At 43.2% G+C, this 24,083-nt stretch overlaps 1 protein-coding gene across 2 annotated transcripts in view; it reads right to left on the bottom strand.

The window, feature by feature from the left end:
• Positions 1 to 24,083, bottom strand: part of KATNAL1 (katanin catalytic subunit A1 like 1) — a 104,788-nt gene that overhangs the window by 12,722 nt on the left and 67,983 nt on the right. For both annotated transcript variants that reach the window (XM_036301737.1, XM_036301738.1), the window contains exons 5-8: positions 20,328 to 20,455; positions 18,506 to 18,611; positions 9,485 to 9,643; positions 8,651 to 8,777 (exon numbers count right to left, since the gene is read on the bottom strand). In XM_036301737.1, coding sequence (XP_036157630.1) covers positions 8,651 to 8,777; positions 9,485 to 9,643; positions 18,506 to 18,611; positions 20,328 to 20,455 — 520 coding nt within the window. The remainder of the gene's footprint in view (positions 1 to 8,650; positions 8,778 to 9,484; positions 9,644 to 18,505; positions 18,612 to 20,327; positions 20,456 to 24,083) is intronic.

Genomic DNA, 24,083 nt, shown 5'->3' with positions numbered 1-24,083 from the left:
GGGATGTGCCCACAACCAAGGTACCCTTGACCAGAATCGAACCTGGGACCCTTCAGTCCGCAGGCCAATGCTCTATCCACTGAGCCAAACTGGTTAGGGAGGGTTATATCTTCTTTTCGCATAGATCCCTTTATAATGTCCTGCTTTGTATCTTATTATAGCCTTTGTTTTAAAGTCTATTTTGTCTGCTATAAGAATTGATGCCCTAGCTTTTTTTTTCCCATGTGCATGAAATATCTTTTTCCATCCTTTTATTTTCAGTCTACATGTGTCTTTCAATCTGAGGTGGGTCTCTAGTAGACAGTATATACATGAATTTTGTTTCCTTACCCATTCAGCTACTCTGTGTCTTTTGATTGGAGCACTCAATCCATTTATACTTAAAGTGATTACTGATAGGTACATATTTATTGTCATTTTATTATGCATACTTATGTTCCTCTTTTTTTCTTCTCCTTAAAGAAGTGCCTTTAACATTTCTTTGTAATACTTGTTTGGTGGTAATAAATGTCTTCAGCTTTTTCTTGTCTAGAAGCTCATTATTTCTCATTCAATATTAAATGATAGCCTTGCTGGGTAGAGTTGTCTGGTTGTAGGTCCTTGCTTTTCATTACTTCCTGACAGTCTTATGGGAGCTCCCTTGCTGATAACTGTCTTTCTCTTGTTGCTTTTAAGATTTTTTGTCTTTAACAACCTTTGACATTTTAAATATGATGTGTCTTGGTGTGGGTCTCTTTGGTTTCATCTTGTCTTCCAAATTGCTGATTTGATACTCTGATTCATCTAGTCTGCTGTTGATTCCTTCTAGTGTATTCTTCATTTCTGACTAGTTCTCTTTTATGGTTTCTGTGTCCTTTTCCATATTTGCTATCTCTTTGTTGAAGAACATCCTTTTAACCATAATTTTGAACTTTATATCTGGTACATTGCCTGCTTCCATTTAATTTATTTCTTTTTCTGGGGATTGCTATTGTTCTTTCATTTGTTTCCCCTTTTAAATGACTCTTTGTTTTTGTTTCTGGGAATTAGATAGATTGCTATTTCTCAGTCTTGGTAAGGTGGCCTTATGTAATAGATGCCCTGTGGGGCTCAGTGGTACAGTCTCCCCAATCAACTGAGCTAGGTGCTCCACGAATGTCCCTTGTGTGGGATATGTAAACTCATCTGATGTAGTTTAGTTGTGATTGCTGTTGGCCATCCACTGGCCCAGAGGCTCGCTGACTGTGAGGACTGCCCCAACCACAGTGTACAAGCTGCTGTGTGGAGGCTGACTCAGAAAGTGGAATTGCCTCAGCATGTCTCGTGCCTGCCAAGATTTCCCTTTAGGTGTGCCACTTACGGAATTAAATCAGGTCATGCTCTGGTTTGGTCTCAAGTCAGCCACCATGTGTGTTGGTTCTGGGACCTCTTGGGATGGGCTCTGATGCAGGTCTATGTGAGATACTGTGACCCAGTCTGGGCTACTTCCTTGATAACCTTCCCCAAAAAAATGAGTACAATGCAGGTGCAAGCTAGTCACAGCTAGCCGAATTCCCCTGCTTGATGCAGGCTTGGCAGGGTATGGCCAAACTGACTTAGGAGAATGGGGCTAGTGCTTCTACTCAGGCTGATGCTGGCGGGTGTGGGGGGAGCTTGCGGGGGAGGAAGAATGATGGGTGTTGCCAGCCAAACACATGTAAAAATTGGCCCTTGCTCTAAAGCCACTATACTCAAGACTCTCCCCGTGCAAAATGTCTCTGACACCCCAAGTCTACCTAAACGTCCTGAAGAACCTTCCAAGAAAGTCTGCAACTCAAGCCCAGGCTGGCCACAGCTAGCTGATTCCTCCAGAGTGGGAGTTTGGCAGGGTGGGACAACAGGGAGTCAGGAGTGTGAGGCTAAGTGCATTCCCCCAGGCTGAGGCATTATGGAGGGAAGTACTCAACCCAGGAACGATGGCATCTGTGAGCAGCATGGGAGAGTGATTCAACACAGGAATGCTGGCAGCTGTCCCTCCAGCCTTCTCCCCAAAACCACAGAACCCAATCTCCCTGTATGACTTCAGTCTACTCTGAGCTGCCATTCCTCTGCCGGAGCCCAGGGTGAGTGCCTGATGATGAGGGTACCTGGGTTTCTAGCAGCCTACCACCTCACACTGCTGGACAGAATCCCCACTAATTTTCACAGCCAGATGTTATGTAGGCTCTTCTTCCCGGCACTTGTGCTCTAGGCTGGGGAGCCAGGCATATGGTTGAGAGCTCTCACTCCTCAGGGGGAACTTACACAGCTGAGATAGCCCTTCATATTCTCAACTGCACATGAGTTCAGGGTCAGCCCATTTTGAATCTCTACCTTTCCTAAAAGTCTCAGTACGGTTTCTTATGTAGATCTGTAGTTATAAGACTTCTGTTCAGCTAGTCTTCAGTTGGTTATTCAGGTTTATTATTCTATAATTTAGTTATAATTTTGATTTGGTCCTGGGAGGTGAGTGTAACTTCTACCTACTTTGCTGCCATCTTGGATCTCTCACTTCAAATATTTTATTTTGGTCGTTAGTCTAATTTATTTGTTATTTTTCAAGAAAGGAGAAGAGAATGGAATTCATATTTAGGACTTAATATACTAGCATGCAACAATAATTTTGAAAGGCAGTTTATATTGGAATAGTTTTGTCCTTCAAACTTCTAAGTAACTCAGAAAAAAAATAAACAAGAAATTTAAGAATAAACCTAATAATCAGTCACTACTGAAAATACCGTTTCTTTTTATAGCAAACCAAACATATATAGAGAGTGTCTACTTTTTCTAGAATTAAAATTTTAGAACAAAAAACTTCAGGTTATACAATGAAAACACTGGAAAATATGCAGTGAAAAAAATAAATATATCAACAACTCACAAACTTTATCAGAGTTTCTAGCCTAGTATAACAAAGTAGTGGATTTAAAGGAACCCAGATGAATATGACTAAACTACTATTTGAATCATTATCACAAAGATTCAAGTTGTCCAACTAATAATCAGAAAGAGTTATAAATACCCCTAAATGAAATTCAGATGACTAAATCCTTATTCAGTGATATTTTTAAAACATATAATGTTTTCCTCTATATCCATTCCCCCAAAATATAATACATTCACTTCTTTCTCTTACATCTCAGCAGAAATTAAAATGGCAAAATCTTTGAGAATAGGGACTTGTAGTACATTTATTTTATTTATCTTACAGTGACTGGCACTGTATACAATACTCATTATAAGTGTTCATTAAATGTCACCTCCCACAACTAAAATACAGAATAACCATCATTTAGAACTGTCTGAAAGCTGGCTGAATGGAAGTCCTACAACTAGAGAAGTAAAGAAAAAAGCACATTGAGACTGATAGGAGAGGTGGAGGGGCAGAACAAGCTGGTCTGACACCCACATGTGCCTTTTTTTTTTCTAATCAGGAGGGAGATCACCTCTGTGGAGGCTTCCCATTTGGAAAAAGGGGTCCCAGCCCCACAGCCCATTGTCCCAGAGCTGGGAAGAGAAGTTCCAGCATTTATGGCTATAAGAAACAGCAGGGATTGTGGCTGAAAGGCACAGAGGCTGATGGAGACCCAGGTGTTCCATTTAAGGGCTGGCACACGAACATACTCGGACTCCCAGCACTGGGCAGCTTCGGGGGGGACCTAGGGACATACAGGGAGGAACTGGATTGCCTAGCATCGGGGCAGGAACTTGGGGGTGACTTACTCCCAGAAGGGGATGCTCACAAAGTCACTGTTCCTGAGCTGGGACCTCCGTTGTTGCAGGGATGACTAGCAGCCATATCTGAGTCTCCATCAGCCTGGAACAACACTTTGCTCCTTCCTGGAGATTTCCTGAGACCTTGCCCTATCCAATTTTCAGCCCTACACAAGCTGTTTGCAGCAATATTTCCATATGAATGGCCTACCCTGGCTCAAGCTTCAGACTTTGTTAAAATCTCTCAAACAAGCTGCAGCTAGTGACAGTGTGCCCCAAATCTGTCAATAAAAGGCCCAAGACCAGGCATTAGCATCAGCCTGCCTTGCTACACAGCTGGGCCTCACATGGGCAACTCCAAGCCCAATCCAAAGAACAAATAGCAGCTATCTGCAGATCTCTCTGTAGCTCCTACCGGGTGGTCCCAGGCACTGGCTTACTTTGCACCTCCCTGGAGGCCCTAGAGCGAGTGCACCCAGTGGACAGCTTCAGGCCACAGCCAATTACAACTCTACACATCCATAAGCAATACATTCAACGGACAGACTCAGTGAGCACCAAAGCCCCACTGAAGCAAGTCCAATAGGGGTATTCCCTTCACAGCAGCTCTCCAACTGTAGTCGCAGCTGGTCCTCACAGCCAATTGGCTTCGAGGTCAACTCCTCCCAGTGATGCCAAAAACAATCAAAGCTCAACTACAAGATTGTGCACACAGCCCATACAGGGGCATACCTAGAATGCCCAGTGCAGGTGACTGGGGAGCCTGAGCCACTGGGCCCTACAGGACTGTTACACAAGGCTACTCTACCAATTCCAGGAGACATAGCAGCTCTATCTAATATACAGAAAGAAGCATAGGAAAGCAGCCAAAATCCAGAGTCAAAGAAACATGTCACAAATGAAAGAAATGGAAGCAAGCAAACTACTTGATACAGAGTTTAAAACCATGGTTATAAGGTTACTCAAGTATCTTCATGAAAATTTCAAGTATCTTAGTGAAAATGTCAAAGACATGAAAAAGGACTAGTCAAAAATTAAGCATACACCAACTGAAATAAAAAATAATTTACAAAGATTCAACAGCAGAGTAGAGGATTTCAAGAATCAAATGAACAATTTGGAATATGAGGAAGCAAAAAATACCCAATCAGAAGAGCAAAAAGAAAAATAAATAAATATGAAGACAGTGTAAAGAGCCTCTGGGATAACTTCAAGTTTACCAACATTCACATTACAGGGGTGCCAGAAGGAGAAGAGAGTGAGCAAAATATTGAAAACCTATTTGAAGAAATAATGACAGAAAACTTCCCCTACCTGATGAAAGAAATAGACTTACAAGTCCAGGAAGCACAGAGAGTCCCAAACAAGAGGAACCCAAAGAGGCCCATACCAACACACATCATAATTAAGATGCCAAGGGTTAAAGACAAAGAGAGAATCTTAAAAGCAGCAAGAAAAAAGCAGTTAGTTACCTAAAAGGGAGCACCCACATGACTGTCTGATTTCTCAACAGAAACTTTGCAGGCCAGAAGGGAGTGGTAAGAACTATTCAAAGTGATGAATAGTAAGGACCTACAATCAAGATTACTCTACCCAGCAGAGCTCTCATTCAGCATTCAGGGTCAAATAAAGAGCTTCACAAACAAAACAAAAAAAGCTAAATGAGTTCAAAACTACCATACCAGTATTACATGAAATGTTTGTGGACAAAAAAGGGGCCACATGCTAACCTGACAAGCTCAGGGAAGGCCTGCAGGGTGGTATTGCAAACTCAAAGACCTAAAGTAACCGCATAGGTTGGTCTGAAATTAAAACTTTAACAAAAAGCAGTTATGGTGGGTAGTCACATCCTAGAGCAGTATCTTCTCTGACAAAGATCAATCTTTGCCTAACTGAGCCTACTGTCTTTTTGCATCCACAGTAACATATCATTGTAATGTCAAAGTAATTTTTCTTTTTCCGAACACCCTCAAAGCACAGGCACTGCTCTGTGGAGACCACAAATCCCCTCATTGTTATTGAGTTAATTCCTGACTGTTAACTATTCTGCATCTGCCTAAGTAAAAGAAGTATGTGTCTATCATTTTATTTTTTATCCAATCCCAGGGGTTTCTCCACTTTGCTTTTTCCTGTCCCCCTAATCTATCACTAATGGAGTTGATGTAATTCACTTACATCTCCTCTTTTGATTGTAATGTATAAAACAAGGTAAAAAAAACAAAAAAAAAAACACCATTCTCCACAGCATTATCCCAAAACATTGAGATTCTGCTTCTTGGCAATTGTCGACAGTTTGGTTCAAATAAACTCACAAAAATTCTTTACAGGTCTGAATGTATTTTATGTTAACATGTTGAAGGGTATTGTTTAAGAAGAGGAAGAGGAGAAAGTGGAGGGAAAAGGAAGAGAAGGAGGAGGAAGAGGATGAGGGTGAGGGGGAAGAAGAAAAGGAAGGGGAGGGGAGAGCAGGAGGAGGAAGATGAAAAGGAGGAGGAGGAAGGAGAAGGAGAGGGAGAAGAAAGAGGAGGAGGAGGAGGAGGAGGAGGAGGAGGAGGAGGAGGAGGAGGAGAAGAAGGAAGAAGAAGGAAGAAGAAGGAAGAAGAAGGAAGAAGAAAGGAAGAAGAAAGGAAGAAGAAAGGAAGAAGGAAGGAAGAAGGAAGGAAGAAGGAAGGAAGAAGGAAGGAAGAAGGAAGGAAGAAGGAAGAAGGAAGAAGGAAGAAGGAAGGAAGAAGGAAGGAAGAAGAAGAGATAAAAAATATGAACAATAACCCCAATGGACACAGACACTAGGGGTGTGAGAGCATGTGCCAGGGGGTGGGGGTGGCCGGAGGGAGGTCAATGGGGGAAAAAGGAGACATATGTAATACTGCATGTAATATTTTAAACAATAAAATAAACTTAAAAAAATATGAACAATGAAATGGCAAAAAATACATCTATATCTAAAAATCAAAATAAACTAACAAGAAATCTAATGAACAAAAGAAACTGGTGAATAAAATAGAATCAGAGGCATGGAAGCAAGGAACAGACTAATGAATATCAGAAGGAAGGGGGGAGGAGGGTGGGAAGAGATTAACCAAAGATCTTATATGCACACTAGAGGCCCGGTGCACAAATTCATGCACAGGCGGGGTCCCTCTGGGTGGCCTGCAGGGATCGGGCCAAAACACAGAGTCCAACACTGCCTGCAGCTCCTACCTGCCACTCCCACTCATCCCGACCCCACTGTGTCTGCCATGGGCTCATGCCCAATCAGTCCCGATTGGGAGAGGCTTGTGTTGCCGCAGCAGTGCTCACCAGTCATGAGCCCTGTATCTGGTGCCCTCCCAAGTGGAGTGGCCTGCAGGATCAGGCTGAAACCAGCTCTCCAACATTCTCTGAGGGGTCCCAGATTGCAAGAGGGCACAGGCCAGGCTGAGGGATCCCACTGGTGCACAATTGGGCCGGGAAGGGACCGCGAGAGGGCTCCAGGGCGTGTCTGGCCCATCTCACTCAGTCCGTATTGGCCAGACGCCAGCAGCAAGCTAACCTACCGGTTGGAGCATCTGCCCTGGGTGATCAGTGCACGTCACAGTGACTGGTTGGCCAGTCAACTGTCTTTCCCCTGGTGGTCAGTGCATGTCATAGCGACTCATCAACCAGTTGACTGTCTGCTCCCTGGTGTCAGTGCACATTATAGTGAGCGGTTGAGCAGCTGTAGCATATCATTAGCATATTACACTTTGATTGGTTGTTCGGTTGTTCTGCCGTTAGGTCTATTTGCATATTACCCTTTTATTATATAGGATATGCATTATCTATGAACATAGACAGCAGGGTTTGGTGAAGGCCTGAGACAAGGCAGGAACCAGGTGGAAGGGGGTAATGGGTGCGGGGAGTGGGACATCTGTGATACTCTCAACAATAAAGATTTAAAAATAACAATAATAATAATAAAAGCAGCTCAGGGCTTGTCACTCTCTTCCTTCAATGGCTCCTCAATGCCTTTTCTTCTTTGTCTGAATTACTTATACTAATGCTTCAAAGCCCAACTTGGCTATTCCCTTCCATGACTCCCTTAGTCTTGGTGGCACCTCTCCTGCTATGTTTTCATTACGCCAGAGTTTATTTACCACAGAAATTATAATGTATTGTAATTGTCTGTTCAGTTGCCTGCTTCCCATCTAGATCAGTGGTTCTCAAACTTTTTGGTCTCAGGACCTTTATATACCCTTAAAAATTATTTAACTCCAAAGATCTCTTATGTGTTTGTGGAGTACAGCTATCAATATTTACCATCAGAAATTAAAACTGAGAATTTTTAAAAATATTAATTCACTTTAAAGTGACAATGAATCCATTATTTGTTAATGTAAATAACATATTATGAAAAATAACAATGATTTTCCAAATAAAAAATATTAGTAAGAAGAATACATTTTTGCAAATCTCTTTAATGTGTGACTCCATAGAGAATAGCTAGATTCTCATACCTGCTTCTGCTTTCCATCTATTTATTATATCTTACATGTCTTATAGCCTCTGAAAAACTTTATTGTACACTTGTAAGAGAATGAAAGTGAAAAAGGTAAATAATGTCTTAATATTATTATAAAAATAGTTTAGTCTTTGCAGCCCTTTTAAAAGGATCTGAAAGAGCCCTGGGACCCCAGACCACTTCTCTAGAACCTTTGCTCTAAGTAATAAATTATTTAAAGGCCATGGCATTCCTTTTCTTTTTACCCTCACAACCTAAAATGGTGCACATTTCATAACAAGTATACAGTAAGTGCTTTTTGAATGCATGAACAAATGAATAAATAAGTGGATGAACAGATGATTATAAATAAATGCAGGCTGCCTTTGAGTCCATTCACTGAGAATTTCCCAAGTATTAATCTACACAAAGCTCAAAAAGGAAATATAAGTTTTGAGACAGTAATTAAACATCAATTACCATCCATCTGAATGAGTAGCTCAGACTTGACTCTGCGACTTGCTTCATGCTCATCAGAGGTCCCTCTTCGACTGCAGATAGAATCTATCTCATCAATGAAGATCGTAGTGGGGGCGTAAAATCTAGCCTTTGTGAAAATATGTTAAAGGAATCATCTGATTATCTCATAAAACAATCTGAATATTTAAAAATAGTGCCATTTCCTCCTAATAGCATGGTTTAAAAAGAGAAGTTTCTCACTGCTTTAATGCCACCATTTGGTTATTCATATAAAAAAAGTAAATTTCTAAAAATAAAAGGTAAGTTATATGGTTGGCTAAGTCCGGTGACAAATAAATGGGGATTTTTAGTACTATTCTTTCTACTATTCTGTTTGAAACTTTCCATAATACAAAACATTTTTAAAAGACAAGTCATCAATCTCTTTCCTCAAATAAGCATTCTTAAGTAACTATTGCAAACCCCTTATGAAAAGAAACCAACTTTAATGATAGATCAATATCTAACTCATTTTTAAAATATATATTAAAATACACTTCTGCTCAACCATCTCACTAGAGATCCAGAAATGTCAGTCACACCACACACATTTCCAAAGTCTCTTTGACTCTCGCTGGATAGGATGCCAAAGAGCCTTCTTTTATCTTAGGGAGGAAGATACATCAAAGACACACTGACAATTCCAGAAACCCCACCACACCATATCTTATTAGTCTGCCAAGAACTACTTATTAAACTACAACGACACCTGCCATAGATGAGTGGATCTAGATTTATAGGGATACCATTGCTTATACCAAAAGTACTTTGAAATCCAAATATATTATCACTCACCATTTCAAACAACAGACGGACTAATTTCTCAGATTCACCTCTATATTTGGATGTCAGTGTAGAGGAGGAAACATTGAAGAATGTTGTGCCACATTCAGTGGCAACAGCTTTAGCTAGCATGGTCTTACCAGTGCCTGGGGGTCCAACCATCAGCACACCCTGAAATTTCAAAAGATGTAAATGATTTATCAGATTAAAATACTTTCTTATAAAATATCGGCTATTAAGTAGAGGGAAATTTTCCCGTATCATTTTATAGATAGAAAAAAATGAAGATGATTTCACAAAATGTCTCAAATCAGAGATACTCAGAGATGGGTTAACAAAGGGCCTAAACAACAAGGAATCTTCTTATACATTCAGAGAGAACCTACCCAACTTTCCTAAGCCTGGCAGAAGATAAATATGCATAGTCTTAAATACCACTCAAGAGTAACTGCTCTGTGTAAGCAAAAAAAATAAGATTAGAAGCCTTTCTTCCACAACACATTATAATATACAGCTTTTAATAAAAAAGAAGAATCCATTCTCAATTAATACAGTAACTAAAATCTAGTAGTAATTCAAACATAATCAAATTAGCTAACATTTTATCAGTTTAATGTGCTAGATAATAGTTTATAAAAAATACTGTTACTAATAAAAAGAGCTACTAAATATGGACCAAACGTGAAATTGTAGTTATTCCTCACTTTGGAAAATAAATAAGCAGAAAGGTATTCTATAAAAAGAAATCAATGAGGAGTAAAGAATATTTGAGAAGACTAATTCTCTAGTCTTGAAGACTAATAGATTCTTAACACTTACTTCACTATCCATTTTAATGGAAGCTCAGATCATAGTAAACACTACGTTTCTTTTGCATAATAGTTGGTGATATCAAAAGGAATTCTGATCCATTTGTTAATTTAGTTTAATAAGCTAGGGATATCAACTTTGAAAGCTATATGCTCATCAAAGTTTCATAACTACATTCAGAAACTAGCTGTAGAATCTTGATACCCAGAACAAACAGGGATCACCAGGATTTAAAACACTAGTTTTATTAAAAACTTTGTGCTTTTCAAGGAGCCTTTAACTGTGCATGAGACTGCTATTTTGAAAACTACCAAAACAACTAAAGGTATAGGCATAGCGATAGCTAAGTTCATACTTCTCTTTCTAATGGCCCCTCCCTTTTCTAACATTAGATGTGGTACAATATTTATACTTCTGAACTCATCATGACATTACTCTTTTGATTACCTCATCTATTTCCTGTATTTCCTTCTCTATTGGCTCTTTCCCCTTAGTACAGCGGTTCTCAACCTGTGGGTCGCGACACCTTTGGCGGTCGAACGACCCTTTCACAGGGGTCGCCTAAGACCATCCTGCATATCAGATATTTACATTATGATTCATAACAGTAGCAACATTACAGTTATGAAGTAGCAACGAAAATAATTTTATGGTTGGGTCACAACATGAGGAACTGTAAAGGGCCAGAAGGTTGAGAACCACTGCCTTAGCATATAAACATATTTAAATCTGTCCCATTTTTAAATAATCCTTTGCTTAATTTCAAATCCTCTAGCTACTGTATACCTCTCCTTCCCTCTCAGCTAGACTTCTTAAAGAAATGGCTTAAGTTTACTATTGCTTCTTCACGAGTTACTATCTGGCTTCTGCCTCCACTACTTCACTAAAAATACCTATTTATTAATCCACAAGTCACTTTTCAACTCACATGTTCTTTCTCTCTGACCTCAATGTTGCTGATACTTGGTATTCATTCCCCCCTTCCTGAAACCCATCTTTTCAGGTTTGGTTCTAGGACGCTGCTCTTTCCTGATACTTCTTCATCATGACTATCTTCAGTGTCTTCAGATCTCCTCTTCGCCCTTCACTTTACATTCCCAAAGCAATTCTAAATCTTTTGTGTTCTTTTATAAACTCTTGAACAATTTCATCCACATGCATATTATAAACCACAATTTATATCTTACAATTTTAACTCACTCTATTTTAAGCTCCAGACCTCTATTTCCAATTACCTGCTGAGCATTACCTAAACATATTTTGTCCCTATTTAAATCTGTTCCTTTTCTCAATTTCCAATATCAGTTCATTGTACCCTACCTATCTAATAATAGGGTAATACACAAACTGGTGAGGACTCCATCACATAATGACCAAACAGCAAGGACCTGAGGCTGCATGGCATCTGGCCGGGGCGGGGGACCTCAGGCTGTGCCCCCCGCCAAGCGGGGCTTTACGGGGGACCTGATATTGAGACCTCCACCTGGCGCCAGGTCGGGGGACCTGAGGCTGCACCCCTGCCCAGAGGGGCTTGACAGGGGTGGGGCAGGCCGGGACTGGGTCTCCTGCGATTTCAAAGTGCATGCAGGTGGACGGGGACTTAACTCTGGGTCCCGTGGTGCGCCCCAGACTCTGACAGGAGGGAGATTTCATATACATTTTACTAATTTTCTTTCATCTCTGACACTTCTATTATAGAGAAAGGGCAAATAGCAATATTAAAATATTTCCTCTAATTAATTCCCTTTTAATGTGCACAAATTTCATGCACTGGCACCGGGATCACCCTGCGGCTCTGTGTGTGACAGGGTGCGGCGCCCCAACCCCCTATCGGCCCTGCTCTGTGGGTGATAGAGAGCGGCGCCCCAACCCCCCCCCCCCCAAGGGCCCTGCTCTGTGTGAGACAGGGTAGAGCCATAACCTCCCCATCGGCCCTGCCCTGAGTGTGACAGTGGCGGCACCCCAACCCCCTGATCGGCCCTGCTCTGTGGGTGATAGAGGGTGGCGCCCCAACCCCCTGATCCGCCCTGCTCTGTGTGTGATGGGGGGCGGTGTCCCAACCCCCCTGATGGGCCCTGCTCTGTAAGTGACAGTGGGGAGCTCCTCAACCCCCTGATCAGCCCTGCTCTGTGTGACAGGGTACGGAGCCCCAACCCCCCTGATGGGCCCTGCTCAGTGCATGACAGGGGGAAACGCCCCAACCCCCTGATCCGCCCTGCTCTGTGTGTGACAGGGGGCGGTGCCCCAACTCCCCTATTGGCCCTACTCTGTGCGTGTCATGGGGGAGCTCCCCAACCACCTGATCGGCCCTGCTCTGTGTGTGACAGGGTACGGAGCCCCAAACCCCCTGATGGGCCTGCTCTGAGCGTGACAGGGGGTGGCGCCCCAACCCCCTGATCCGCCCTGCTCTGTGCGTTACAGGGGGTGGCGCCGCAACTTCCCTATCGAACCTGCCTTGGGTGTGCCAGGGGGCGGTGCCCCAACCCCCCAATTGGCCGTACCCTGAGTGTGACTAGGGGTGGCATCGCAACCTCCAGATCCCCCCTGCTCTGTGCATGACAGGGGGCGGCTCCCCAAATCCCCAATCGGCCCTGCTCTGAGCCCGACCAGGGGCAGCACCTAGGGATTGGGCCTGCCCTCTACCACCCAGGAGCAGGCCTAAGCCAGCAGGTCGTTATCTCCCGAGGGGTCCCAGACTGCGAGAGGGCACAGGCCGGGCTGAGGGACCCCCTCTCCCCACCGGGTGCACAAATTTTTGTGCACCGGGCCTCTAGTCTAATCTAATAAAAAATAGACACATGCAAATTGACACTACACCCCAAGCCACGCCCACCAACCAATCAGAGCGACTATATGCAAATTAACCCAACAAAAATGGCAGCTGGCAGCCATGGAGCTGGAGCAAGCAGGAGGCTTGGTTGCCCCGGCGATGGAGGAAGCCAAGCATCCTGCCTGCCTTGGTCGACTGTGGCCTCCGCAAAAGGCAACAAAGTTTCAATTATAGAAGATAAATAAATCCCAGATACCTGCTTCCAGGCAGCCTCCACTGGGAGCTTGGGTGGTTGGGGGCTGTGGCCAGCCTGCAAACATCCATCAGCCCTTCACCCAGGCTGGCCAGGCACCCCAGCAGGGACCCCGACCATGAAGGGGCCATGGCCAGCCTGCAAACAGCCATCAGCCCCTCACCCAGGCTGGCCAGGCACCCCAGCAGGGACCCCCACCCTGAAGGGGCTATAGCCAGCCTGTAAACAACCATCAGCCCCTCACCCAGGCTGGCCAGGCACCCCAAGGGACCCCCACCCGAAAGGGGCTGTGGCCAGCCTGCAAACAGCCATCAGCCCCTCACCCAGGCTGACCACACCCTCAATGGGTGAAGGTCCCTGCTGGAGGGCTTGACCAGCCTGCAAACAGCCCTCAGCCCCTCATCCAGGCTGGCCAGGCACCCCAGCAGGACCCCCCCTCCCTGAAGGGGGTGTGGACAACCTGGAAATAGCCTTCACCCCCTCACCCAGGCTGGCAAGGCACCCCAGCAGGACCCCGACCCTGATCCAGGACACCCTTCAGGGCAAACCAGCCAGCCCGCACCCATGCACCAGGCATATAATAAAAGGGTAATATGCAAATTGACCCTAACAGTAGAACGACTGGGAATGACTAGTCACTATGACACACACTGACCACTAGGGGGCAGACGCTCAATGCAGGAGCTGCCCCCTGGTGGTCAGTATGCTCCCATAGGGGGAGATCTGCTCAGCCACAAGCCAGGCTGATGGCTGCCAGCACAGCAGTGATGGCAGGAGCCGCTCCCGCCTCCTCAGCAGTGCTAAGGATGTCCAACTGCAGCTTAGGCCTGCTCCCCGCTGGCAAGTGGACATCCCCTGAGGGCTCCTGGGTTGCCAGAGGGATGTCTGACTGCCAGCTTAGGCCTGATCTCCCGGGAAGCAGGCCTAAGCCAGCAGGTGGACATCCCCCGAGGGGTCCCAGACTGTGAGAGGGCACAGGCCAGGCTGAGGGACCCACCCCCCCACCAAGTGCACAAATTTTTGTGCACCAGGCCTCTAGTATAATAAATAATTTAGTTGGCCTTTTACCCCAGTTCCTGGGAGGAAGACTAAATCCTTGGAATTTCCCAACTGACAGAAGTGTCTTTGTTCATGTTGAGCCCTGAAATTTTATGCTAATGAGGTGGCTCATGGAGGGCCCCTATATTGTTTATGCTAATGAGATGACTCAGGATGGGGGCTGGGCTTGCTATATAAACCAACCATGTGATCAAAGGGTTTAGAGCTGGGGTGGGCAAACTTTTTGACTGGAGGGCCACAATGGGTTCTTAAACTGGACCGGAGGGCCGGAACAAAAGCATGGATGGAGTGTTTGTGTGAACTAATATAAATTCAAAGTAAACATCATTACATAAAAGGGTACAGACTTTTTTTTTTTTTTAGTTTTATTCATTTCAAACGGGCCGTAGTTTGCCCACGGCTGGTTTAGAGGGTTGGGACACTGGAGAGAGGAAGGTGGGACTGGAGATTGAGACAGATGGACAATGATTCAATCAATCATGACCATGTCATGAAACCCCAATAAAAACTGGACACTGAATCTGAGTGAGCTTCCCTATTGGAAACACTCTATGCCAGTGATGGCCAACCTATGACACGCGTGTCAGAAGTGACACGCGAACTCATTTTTTTGGTTGATTTTTCTTTGTTAAATGGCATTTAAATATATAAAATAAATATCAAAAATATAAGTCTTTGTTTTACTATAGTTGCAAATATCAAAAAATTTCTATATGTGACAAGGCACCAGAGTTAAGTTAGGATTTTTCAAAATGCTGGCACGCCGAGCTCAAAAGGTTCACCATCACTGCAGTCTATGCATTGTCACACATCCACATGCTAGGAGGGTAAAGCATCCTAATTCCACAGGGAGAGAACACAGAAGCTTTACTTTCAGCAGAATCCCAGATCTCACCCTCTGTATTTCTTCCCTTGGCTAACTCTGAATTAATTCCTTTTGCTATAATAAAACTGTAATCTTAAGTATAATGCTTTCCTAAGTTCTGTGAGTCTTTCTAGAGAATTACTGAACCTGAAGGGGTAGTGAGAAGCCCCAAATTTATAGCAAGCTGGTCAGAAGTGAGGGTGACTTGAGGACCCCCAAGTTTGCAGCAGTATCTTAAGTAGGGCAGTCTTATGGAAAATTGCCCTTAACTTGTAAAGTTTGGACCAATTTGGGTAGTGGGTGTCAGAAATAACTGCATACTCCTTCAAGTCAAGCCTGAAATTGGCACATCATAAAACTTGTCCCTCTCCCTTATTCCTATAAACTATCAGCCATACTGTTATCACATACCTCTTAAACATCTACACTAATAAAAGACAAACATGCAAATTGACCGTACCTTCGCTATGCCTTAAGCCACGCCCACCAGCCAATCAGAGCTTCTATATGCAAATTAACCCAACCAAGATGGCGGCCAGCAGCCACAGAGCTGGAGCAAGCAGGAGGCTTGGTTGCCCCGGCGATGGAGGAAGCCAAGCTTCCGGCCTGCCGTGGTCAGCCCTGAGCCCCACTCAAAGCAACAAAGTTTCAATTATAGAAGGTAAATAAACCCCAGATACCTGCTTTCAGCAGGCCGTGGCCACGGAGCTGGAGAGAGCAGGAGGCTTGGGTTGCCCCTGGCGATGGAGAAAGCCAAGCTTCCCTCCCGCCCACCCTGGCTGGCTCTGAGCTCCTCTCAAAGTTTCAATTATAGAAGGTAAATAAATTCCAGAATAAAAAAGAAAAAAAGGAGAGGCTGGGAGCTTCCGTCACTGGGGGGGGCTTGGCCAACCTGAAAATGGCCCTCAGCCCCTCACCCAGACTGGCCAGGCACCCCAGCGGGGACCCCACCACCCTAAAGGGGGTGTGGCCAGCCTGCAAACAGCCATCAGCCCCTCACCCAGGCTGGCCAGGCACCCCAGTGGGGACCCCTACCCTGAAGGGGGTGTGACCAGCATGCAAACAGCCATCAGCCCCTCACCCAGGCTGGCCAGGCACCCCAGCAGGACCCCCACCCTGATCCAGGACACCCTTCAGGGCAAACCAGCCGGCCCCCACCAGTGCACCAGGCCTCTATCCTATATAATAAAAGGGTAATATGCAAATTTACCCTAACAGTAGAACTACTGGGAATGACTGGTCACCGTGACACACACTGACCACCAGGGGCCAGACGCTCAATGCAGCAGCTGTCCCCTGGTGGTCAGTGCACTCCCACAGGGGGAAGCTCTGCTCAGCCACAAGCCAGGCTGACGGCTGCCAGCACAGTGGTGGTGGTGGGAGCCTCTCCCACCTCCTCAGCAGCGCTAAGGATGTCTGACTGCAGCTTAGGCCTGCTCCCCGCTGGCAAGTGGACATCCCCTGAGGGCTCCCGGGCTGCCAGAGGGATGTCTGACTGCCAGCTTAGGCCCAATCCCCTGGGGAGAGGGCCTAAGCCTGCAGGTGGTCATCCCCCGAGGGGTCCGACTGCAAGAGGGCACAGGCCAGGCTGAGGGAATCCCCCGAGTGCACAAATTTTTGTGCACCGGGCCTCTAGTCTCTCATAAACCCACCCATTTGTTCATTTAGCCAAATAATACATGCCTTAATGCAGGTCCTCATCATTTGGCTAGACTACTACTGCAATAGCCTCCTGACCAGACTCCTCATCTATATGCAATATATGCCACCTCCAATCTATCTTCCATACTGCTGCCACAGTGATCTTTCACATTTGCAAATCGCCCTCCTGCTGAAAACTTACAGGTCTCCTCATGAAGGCAGGTTACAGCTACTTTAAAACTCCTTTAAATACCTATTTTAAGACCTTATTCTCTCTTTTAAATATTGTTTTAGAAGTTATAATAAAGGGAAAATGTATGGTAATATGTTCCCCAAATTAGATAAATCTGTAACAGTCTACTGAAGTCTTTAAGTTGTGAGAAGCAATGGAAATGCCATGGTGCCCCAGCTACTTGTGTAAACAAACAGGAGCAAGGATTGAGAAAAGAAACAGACCTTCTCAGCTAATTCAGGAAGGCAAAGAAAGACTACTCTTTTACTGCACTCTACCTGTAAGAATAAAGAAAGGCTCTGCCTATGTTAAGACCTACGTTTCAGACAGCAGCTGTTGGAAGGGTTTTTCAATATGTTAACAGGAAAACACTAGACTTAGGAGGAACTAGTTTTAGGCAGGCTTTACATTCTAAAGCAGAGGGCAAGCTGAAAGGAAACACACAACCCTGGCTGGTTTGACTCAGTGGTTAGAGGGTTGGCCTGTGGACCAAAGGGTCATGGGTTTGATTCTGGGTCAAGAGCACATACATCGGTTGCAGGATCAATCCCTGGCCCTGGTTGGGGCACATCCGGGAGGCAACCAATCAATGTATCTCTCTCACATTGATGTTTCTCTCTCTCTCTCTCTCTCTCTCTCTCTCTCTCTCTCTCTCTCTCCCCCCATTCTTTCCTCCCCTCCCCTCTCTCTAAAATGTCAATGGAGCCCTAGCCGGTTTGGCTCAGTGGATAGAGCGTCAGCCTGTGCACTCAAGGGTACCGGGTTCAATTCTGGTCAAGGGCATGTACCTTGGTTGTGGGCACATCTCCAGTAGGGGGTGTGCAGGAAGCAGCTGATCGTTGTTTCTCTCTCATCGATGTTTCTAACTCTCTATCCCTCTCCCTTCCTCTCTGTAAAAAATCAATAAAATATAGTTTTAAAAAGTCAATGGAAAAAAATCCCTGGGTGAGGATTCAAAATAATAATAATAAAAGAAACACACGTTCTGATTATGTCTGAGATGAAGTGATCAAAATAATTAGTGAGAAATATGTCAACTTTTAGAAAGGTATTTATATGATCAAACTTTTATTATAAAAGACTATTATGATTACTGTTTACTTTGCTTGTTAACTTATTTACAGAAATAGACATCTAGAAAATTCTTAAAATTAATCTCTAGCTGAGCAACCCTGAGTAAAGTGACATAATTAAAGACTATAGTTTCCATACTCCAAGCCCTTCTCCTGTCATGCAGAGATTGCACAACTCAACTACAAATTCAAATCCAGGAATTTGGGAAAAATACAAACTTCCCCCAACCTTTACAAACTGAGTTAAGAAACACATATAGAAACTACAATGCTGTCTTTCATTATCATGCAAGCAGCCTTTTCATACCTGTCATTTTAATAAATTCTCACCTTCCAGGGCCTTCTAATCCCTTTGAAGAAGTCAGGCATCCACATGGGAAGAACAACAGCTTCCCTTAGCAACTTCTTAGCTTCTTCCAGATCTGCTATGTCATCCCTTTGTAAGAACAGCAAAGTTTCATGTTTATTCAAAGATGGCTCTGATTGATGATCAATACTAATTCTTTTTTTTAACTTATAAAATTACTAGAGGCCCAGTGCATGAATTTGTGCACGGGTGGGGTTCCTCAGCCTGGCCGGTGATTGGGGCCGATAGGGGCTGCAGGAGGTGGCTGGGGGGAGGGGCTGTGGGAGGTTGGCCAGCCGGCCAGGAGGAGCTGCGGGAAATTGGCTGGCGGGCTCAATAGGGGCCATCGGGGCAGGCCAGCCAGGGGGAGGGGCTGTGGGAGGTTGGCTGGCTGGCCATGGAAGGTTGGCTGTGGGAGCTCACTGACCACCAAGGGGCAGCTCCTGCATTGAGCATCTGCCCCCTAGTGGTCAGTCGACCAGTTGTACTGTCGTTTGGTCACTTAGTCTTTTACATACACTGAGTGGCCAGATTATTATGACCACCTGACATTTGTAGGCAAATTAGCTATAATTCTGCGCTGAAGTTGCTAGAGGGCCAGACCATTATAAATAGGGAAGCAGGTTGTTTACCACGACAGAAGTGATTTTTTTTCTGAAGATATGGGTAAACAACGTGATTTAACAGCCTTTGAACGTGGGATATATTTGCACGTGAGTGGCCAGATTATTATGACCACCCCATTAGTACTTTGTTGGGCCACCTTTTGCCTTCAATACTGTGGAGATTCTTCTTGGCATTGACTCCACAAGATGTTGAAAGGTGATACGACAAATCTGACACCATGCCTGATGAATAGCACTGTCCAGTTCTGTGGGATTTGATGGTTGTGGAACCAGCTGCCTGATGGCTCTTTTAACTTCACCCCACAAATGCTCAGTTGGATTGAGATCTGGTGCTTGTGGGGGCCGCCTAAGCAAGGTAAAGTCTCCCTCATGTTCTTGAAACCACTCCTGCACAATACGAGCACCGTGGCATGGTTCATTGTCTTGTTGGAAGAAGCCGTCTCCATTGGGATACGCCATCAATATGATAGGATGAACTTGATCAGCAACGATACTTAGGTACGTTGTGCTATTCAGACGTTGTTCCACATGAATTAAAGGGCCCAAATCATGTCAGGAAAACATGCCCAAACCATAACACTGCCCCCACGAGCTTGAAGGATTGTACTCATGCATGTGGGGTGCATGCTTTCATGCTGTTTCCGCCAAATTCTCACTCTGCCACCTGCATGATGGCAACGTGATTCATCAAACCACATGACTTTTTCCAATGCTCGACTGTCCAATCCTTGTGTTCCTGTGCAAATTGGAGACGTTTTATCTTGGTAACTGCAGACAGCAAAGGTGTTCGAACGGGCCTTCCCATAAGATGCAGTGTATGGCTAATGTGCCTACAAATGTCAGGTGGTCATAATAATCTGGCCAGTCAGTGTATATAGATTCTTAAGAACATTATTCTAATTCTAATTGCATAAAATTTGATCAGTGATCAGATAACATTCCAGTTATTAATTAGAACATGTTATTCAATTAACAATCTCTGTCAGTTATGTCATCAAATTAACATGTTAAAATGTCTTGGTTATATTTTGAAACAAGGACTGTCCTGTCAATTCGATACAGTCATATTATGGATGAAGTCATAAACAGAAGATTAAAAATTAAAAGAGAAGACTCACACCAAGCCAACCCTATAACTTGTCTTCTCTGCTACTTTAATTCAAGAACTGAAGACACTAACCAATGAATGCTAAGATTCCTGGACACAATATCTCTCTCAAGGGCTTCTACCAGATCCTTATCATATCCAGCAGCATCGAATTTTGGAATTTCACCATCACTCACACCATCTTGCATATTTTTTCTTCCCTGGAGACAGGTATAAAAAAAAGTACTGGTCAATAACAACATAATTTTAACTGGCATCATTAAGCTATAAAAAGTGTAACAATCATTTAAAAATAATTTTTGGTTATTTTAAGATAGTGTTTTCTTATTACCCAAATGCCATCCTCTCCTTTTTAATTCATCAGAAACAGATGAACTGGCCTGCTTTACTATACAGTTCTTCAAATTTACATTCTTGCGGGGAGAGCTGCAGGTAAGTAAGACTAAAATGATCCTTGCAAAATACCCCTGAATTAGTGGCTGCCGGGGATTTCCACCAGAAAATATTGAGAATGCAAATGCAAAGGAAGAAAGTTTACTAAAAACCTACTGTATATCAAGTAGCTCATATATATTACCTCATTTAATACAACTATAAGGTAGGTATTGCTATATTTTTACAGAGTATCTTGGACTCAAAAAGATTAAGTAAACTTAATCAAGTTCACAATTCTTAAATGTCAGAGTAGAGATTTTAGCTCAGGTCTTCCTGACTCCTCAAACCTATGCCTTATCCACAGCATCAGACCACTTCATGCCTGGCTGAGCCAGCTTAAAGCTTAAGAGAGGATTGTGTATGGCCAAAAGAACTGGGTCTAAATTTCATCTCACAAAGCCTTTTTTTCCCTGTTGCTGTAAGTACTCCCTCAGGATTCAGTTTCTTCCTAGTAAAGTCCTTGGGCCACACCATAAAGTCACTGTAATGACAATGATAAAAGAACCTTTTTAAATTAGTATTATTAAGACCATTAAAGCAATATACCTACCCAAATTCTTTATCTAATAATATGGTGGCTTTAAAAAAAGTATTATATACTATAGTTTCTATGGGGTTCTGCCAAGATTGACTGAACTGTGAATAACTTTAAATGAAACATGCTCAGCCCTGGCTGGTGTGGCTCCATTGGTTGGGCATCGTTCTTTGCACCAAAAGGTTGCCGGTCCAATTCCTGGCCAGGGCACATGCCAGGGCTGTGGGCTTGATCCCCATGTAAGGGTATGCAGGAGGCTCTCACATTGATATTTCTCTCTCTCTCTCCCTCTCCATTCCTCTCTCTCTAAAAAGCAATAACAATAATTTTTTTAAAGAAACTTTGCCAGAGACAGTTCAGCCACTGGAACTGCTTCAGTATACAGAGCCAAGTACGTCCACAGAGCTTCAGCCTCATTATTACTGTCTAATACAAAAATAAAATGGGAAAATGGGAAAAAAATAAGTCAATTTTATAAACTCAATATGGAGAGAGAATAGGATGAACCTCTTCTACCATAGATACTTCATCAGAGATAAGCCATAGTTGAGAGGAGACTAAATGGTTCCCTTTGGTAAATGTTCTAATTCTTTATGCCATCTGGTAAATCACCAAACAGTATTATAGTGACTTGACCAAAAAAAAAATGAATAATTTACTGTTTTTGGGTAGAATCGTGGCTACAGTATTAAACTAAATTTTCAGAAAGATTCTTCTATTTCAGCTGACAGACACCAATATTGACATTATTTAAAGCAATAATTTTCTGGCTTACCTATACAACAAATAAAACATCAATGAATTCAAAATAATCTCAGCCTAGTATCATATTTTATAATACACATAGGCCAAGGCTATAAGGTCATATGCAAACTAATCAGTGGGAACACTCTGTAATCACTTTAAAGCTTTCTAGAAATAAATAACATAACGAATGTAACAGAAACTAATATACCTGGGACTTAACCAGCCTTCATATGACACTATAATTTGAGACTAACCAAAAGTAAGTATTTTAAAAATGTTAGCACACAGCCATTTTGATATAAATAATCAAGTGGGGTAGGGAGGACTTGTAAACACTGCCACAGGAAAAGAACAGCTGGACACTTGCCTGAAAGTAAGAGGAATCATTGGATTTTAAGAACAATAAATATGTGAGCATCTATGCCCAGCACGTTTTATTGATCACTAAGTTTTAAATTAGTGAATGAAAACACCTTATCTGCTCTCATCAAGCATCTATCTAATGGGAGAAACAAGTAATAAGTAAACAAAAGCAAATCACATGGAATTATAAGCTGAAGTGCTATTAAATGCTGAGTGATCAGTGTGGCTAAAAGGAATAGGTTGGAAAGACAGGCAGAGACAGCTCACCTGGGCCCCCATAGGCCCAGGGAAGGGGTGTGGATTTACTCTGAGTGCATGGGGAAATTTTTGAAACATGATGAGCAAGGGAATGACAGGATCTGCTTTACATTTTTTGTTTGTTTTTTGTTTGTTTTGCTTTACATTTTCACATGACCCTCCGGCTGCTATGTAGAAAGATGGGTGGGAGGAAAAGTAGAAGTGAATAAATAAAAGCCTGTTGCTGTACTCAAGGCCGGCCACTCCATCCACAGAACAGGAAATGAAGGAATAAGCCAGTCTACAGACCGGCCCTAGAATCCAAAGTTCCTCAGAGGTAGAGATGAGACATGAATACAAATTAAGCCCAAAGAGGATTCAAAGGGCTTTTTCAAACCAAAATGGTGAGGTTATTTAAATAAACAAATTTAGGAAAACTGAAAATAAATAATTAATTTGCTTACATTGGGAAATCAACACAATGGGTGACAGTTATCTGTCATAACAAATGGATAAATTGAAACAGGGATTTCAAATATAAGTAACCAAGATTGCAGTTAACCAGCTAGAGTAACCACAGTACATAAACGAAACACTTTTCAGGCAATAAAGCTAACCTCACTCAAGATATTACCTGTACAGTTTATACTAACAATACTAATTGCAATGTCACTGAAATGATCTTAGAATTATTTGTTTAGGTTTTCACATTAATTGAAAATAAAGTCTACATTGGCAAGAATTTGATATTTAGCATGAAGACTAGTGTACTTTCTTCTCATTAAAGCAAAATATTTTATTTATTTACTTTTATTGATTTCAGAGAGGAAGAAAGAGAAATATCAACGATGAGAGAGAATCATTGATTGGCTGCCTCCTGCACTCCCCACACTGGGGATGGAGCTCACAAACCAGGCATGTGTCCTGACCAGGAATCAAACAGTGACATAACCACTAAGCAAAATACTTTAGATTCTTTTTAGTAGTTTTATCTAAATTACTTGTGTCAAGAAAGATTTGTTAAGGATCATCCATTAGTATTTTTATCATTCTGTTTGAGAAAAATGACACTAAAGTTAACAAGAAACACAATATATTATAGAGTCAATGACACAGCTGGCCTAAAATGTGAGTAGTTTTTGCATTTTATTGTGTGCCTTTTATTGTGTGCTTTAATTGGCAGATGAAGTGCAATGTGGCCAGTTACTAGCTCAAATCTTGCACTTTAAGAGAAATACTGACAAGCAAATTATACCCAGAGAAGGATAGAGAATAATAAAAGGTTCAAAGCCATGTCACATGCAGAAGGACCAAAGATACCAGAAACATTTAAGCTGAAGAAGAAAATGCTAATGAAGCAAAACAACCAACTAACCTATTTTCCTCTACTTATTCTATACTAGAGGCCTGGTGCATGAATTCATTCATGGGTGGGGTCTGGCCGACCCTGCCGCTGATAGGGGTGGGGGCGCCAATAGGGGCCTGGCCGGCCAGGGTGGGAGGGGCCGCGG

This window comes from Myotis myotis, unplaced genomic scaffold (genome assembly GCF_014108235.1).
Source record: "Myotis myotis isolate mMyoMyo1 unplaced genomic scaffold, mMyoMyo1.p scaffold_m19_p_3, whole genome shotgun sequence".
In the NCBI taxonomy this organism is placed as follows: domain Eukaryota; kingdom Metazoa; phylum Chordata; class Mammalia; order Chiroptera; family Vespertilionidae; genus Myotis; species Myotis myotis.
This window is presented reverse-complemented; position numbering and strand designations above follow the sequence as displayed.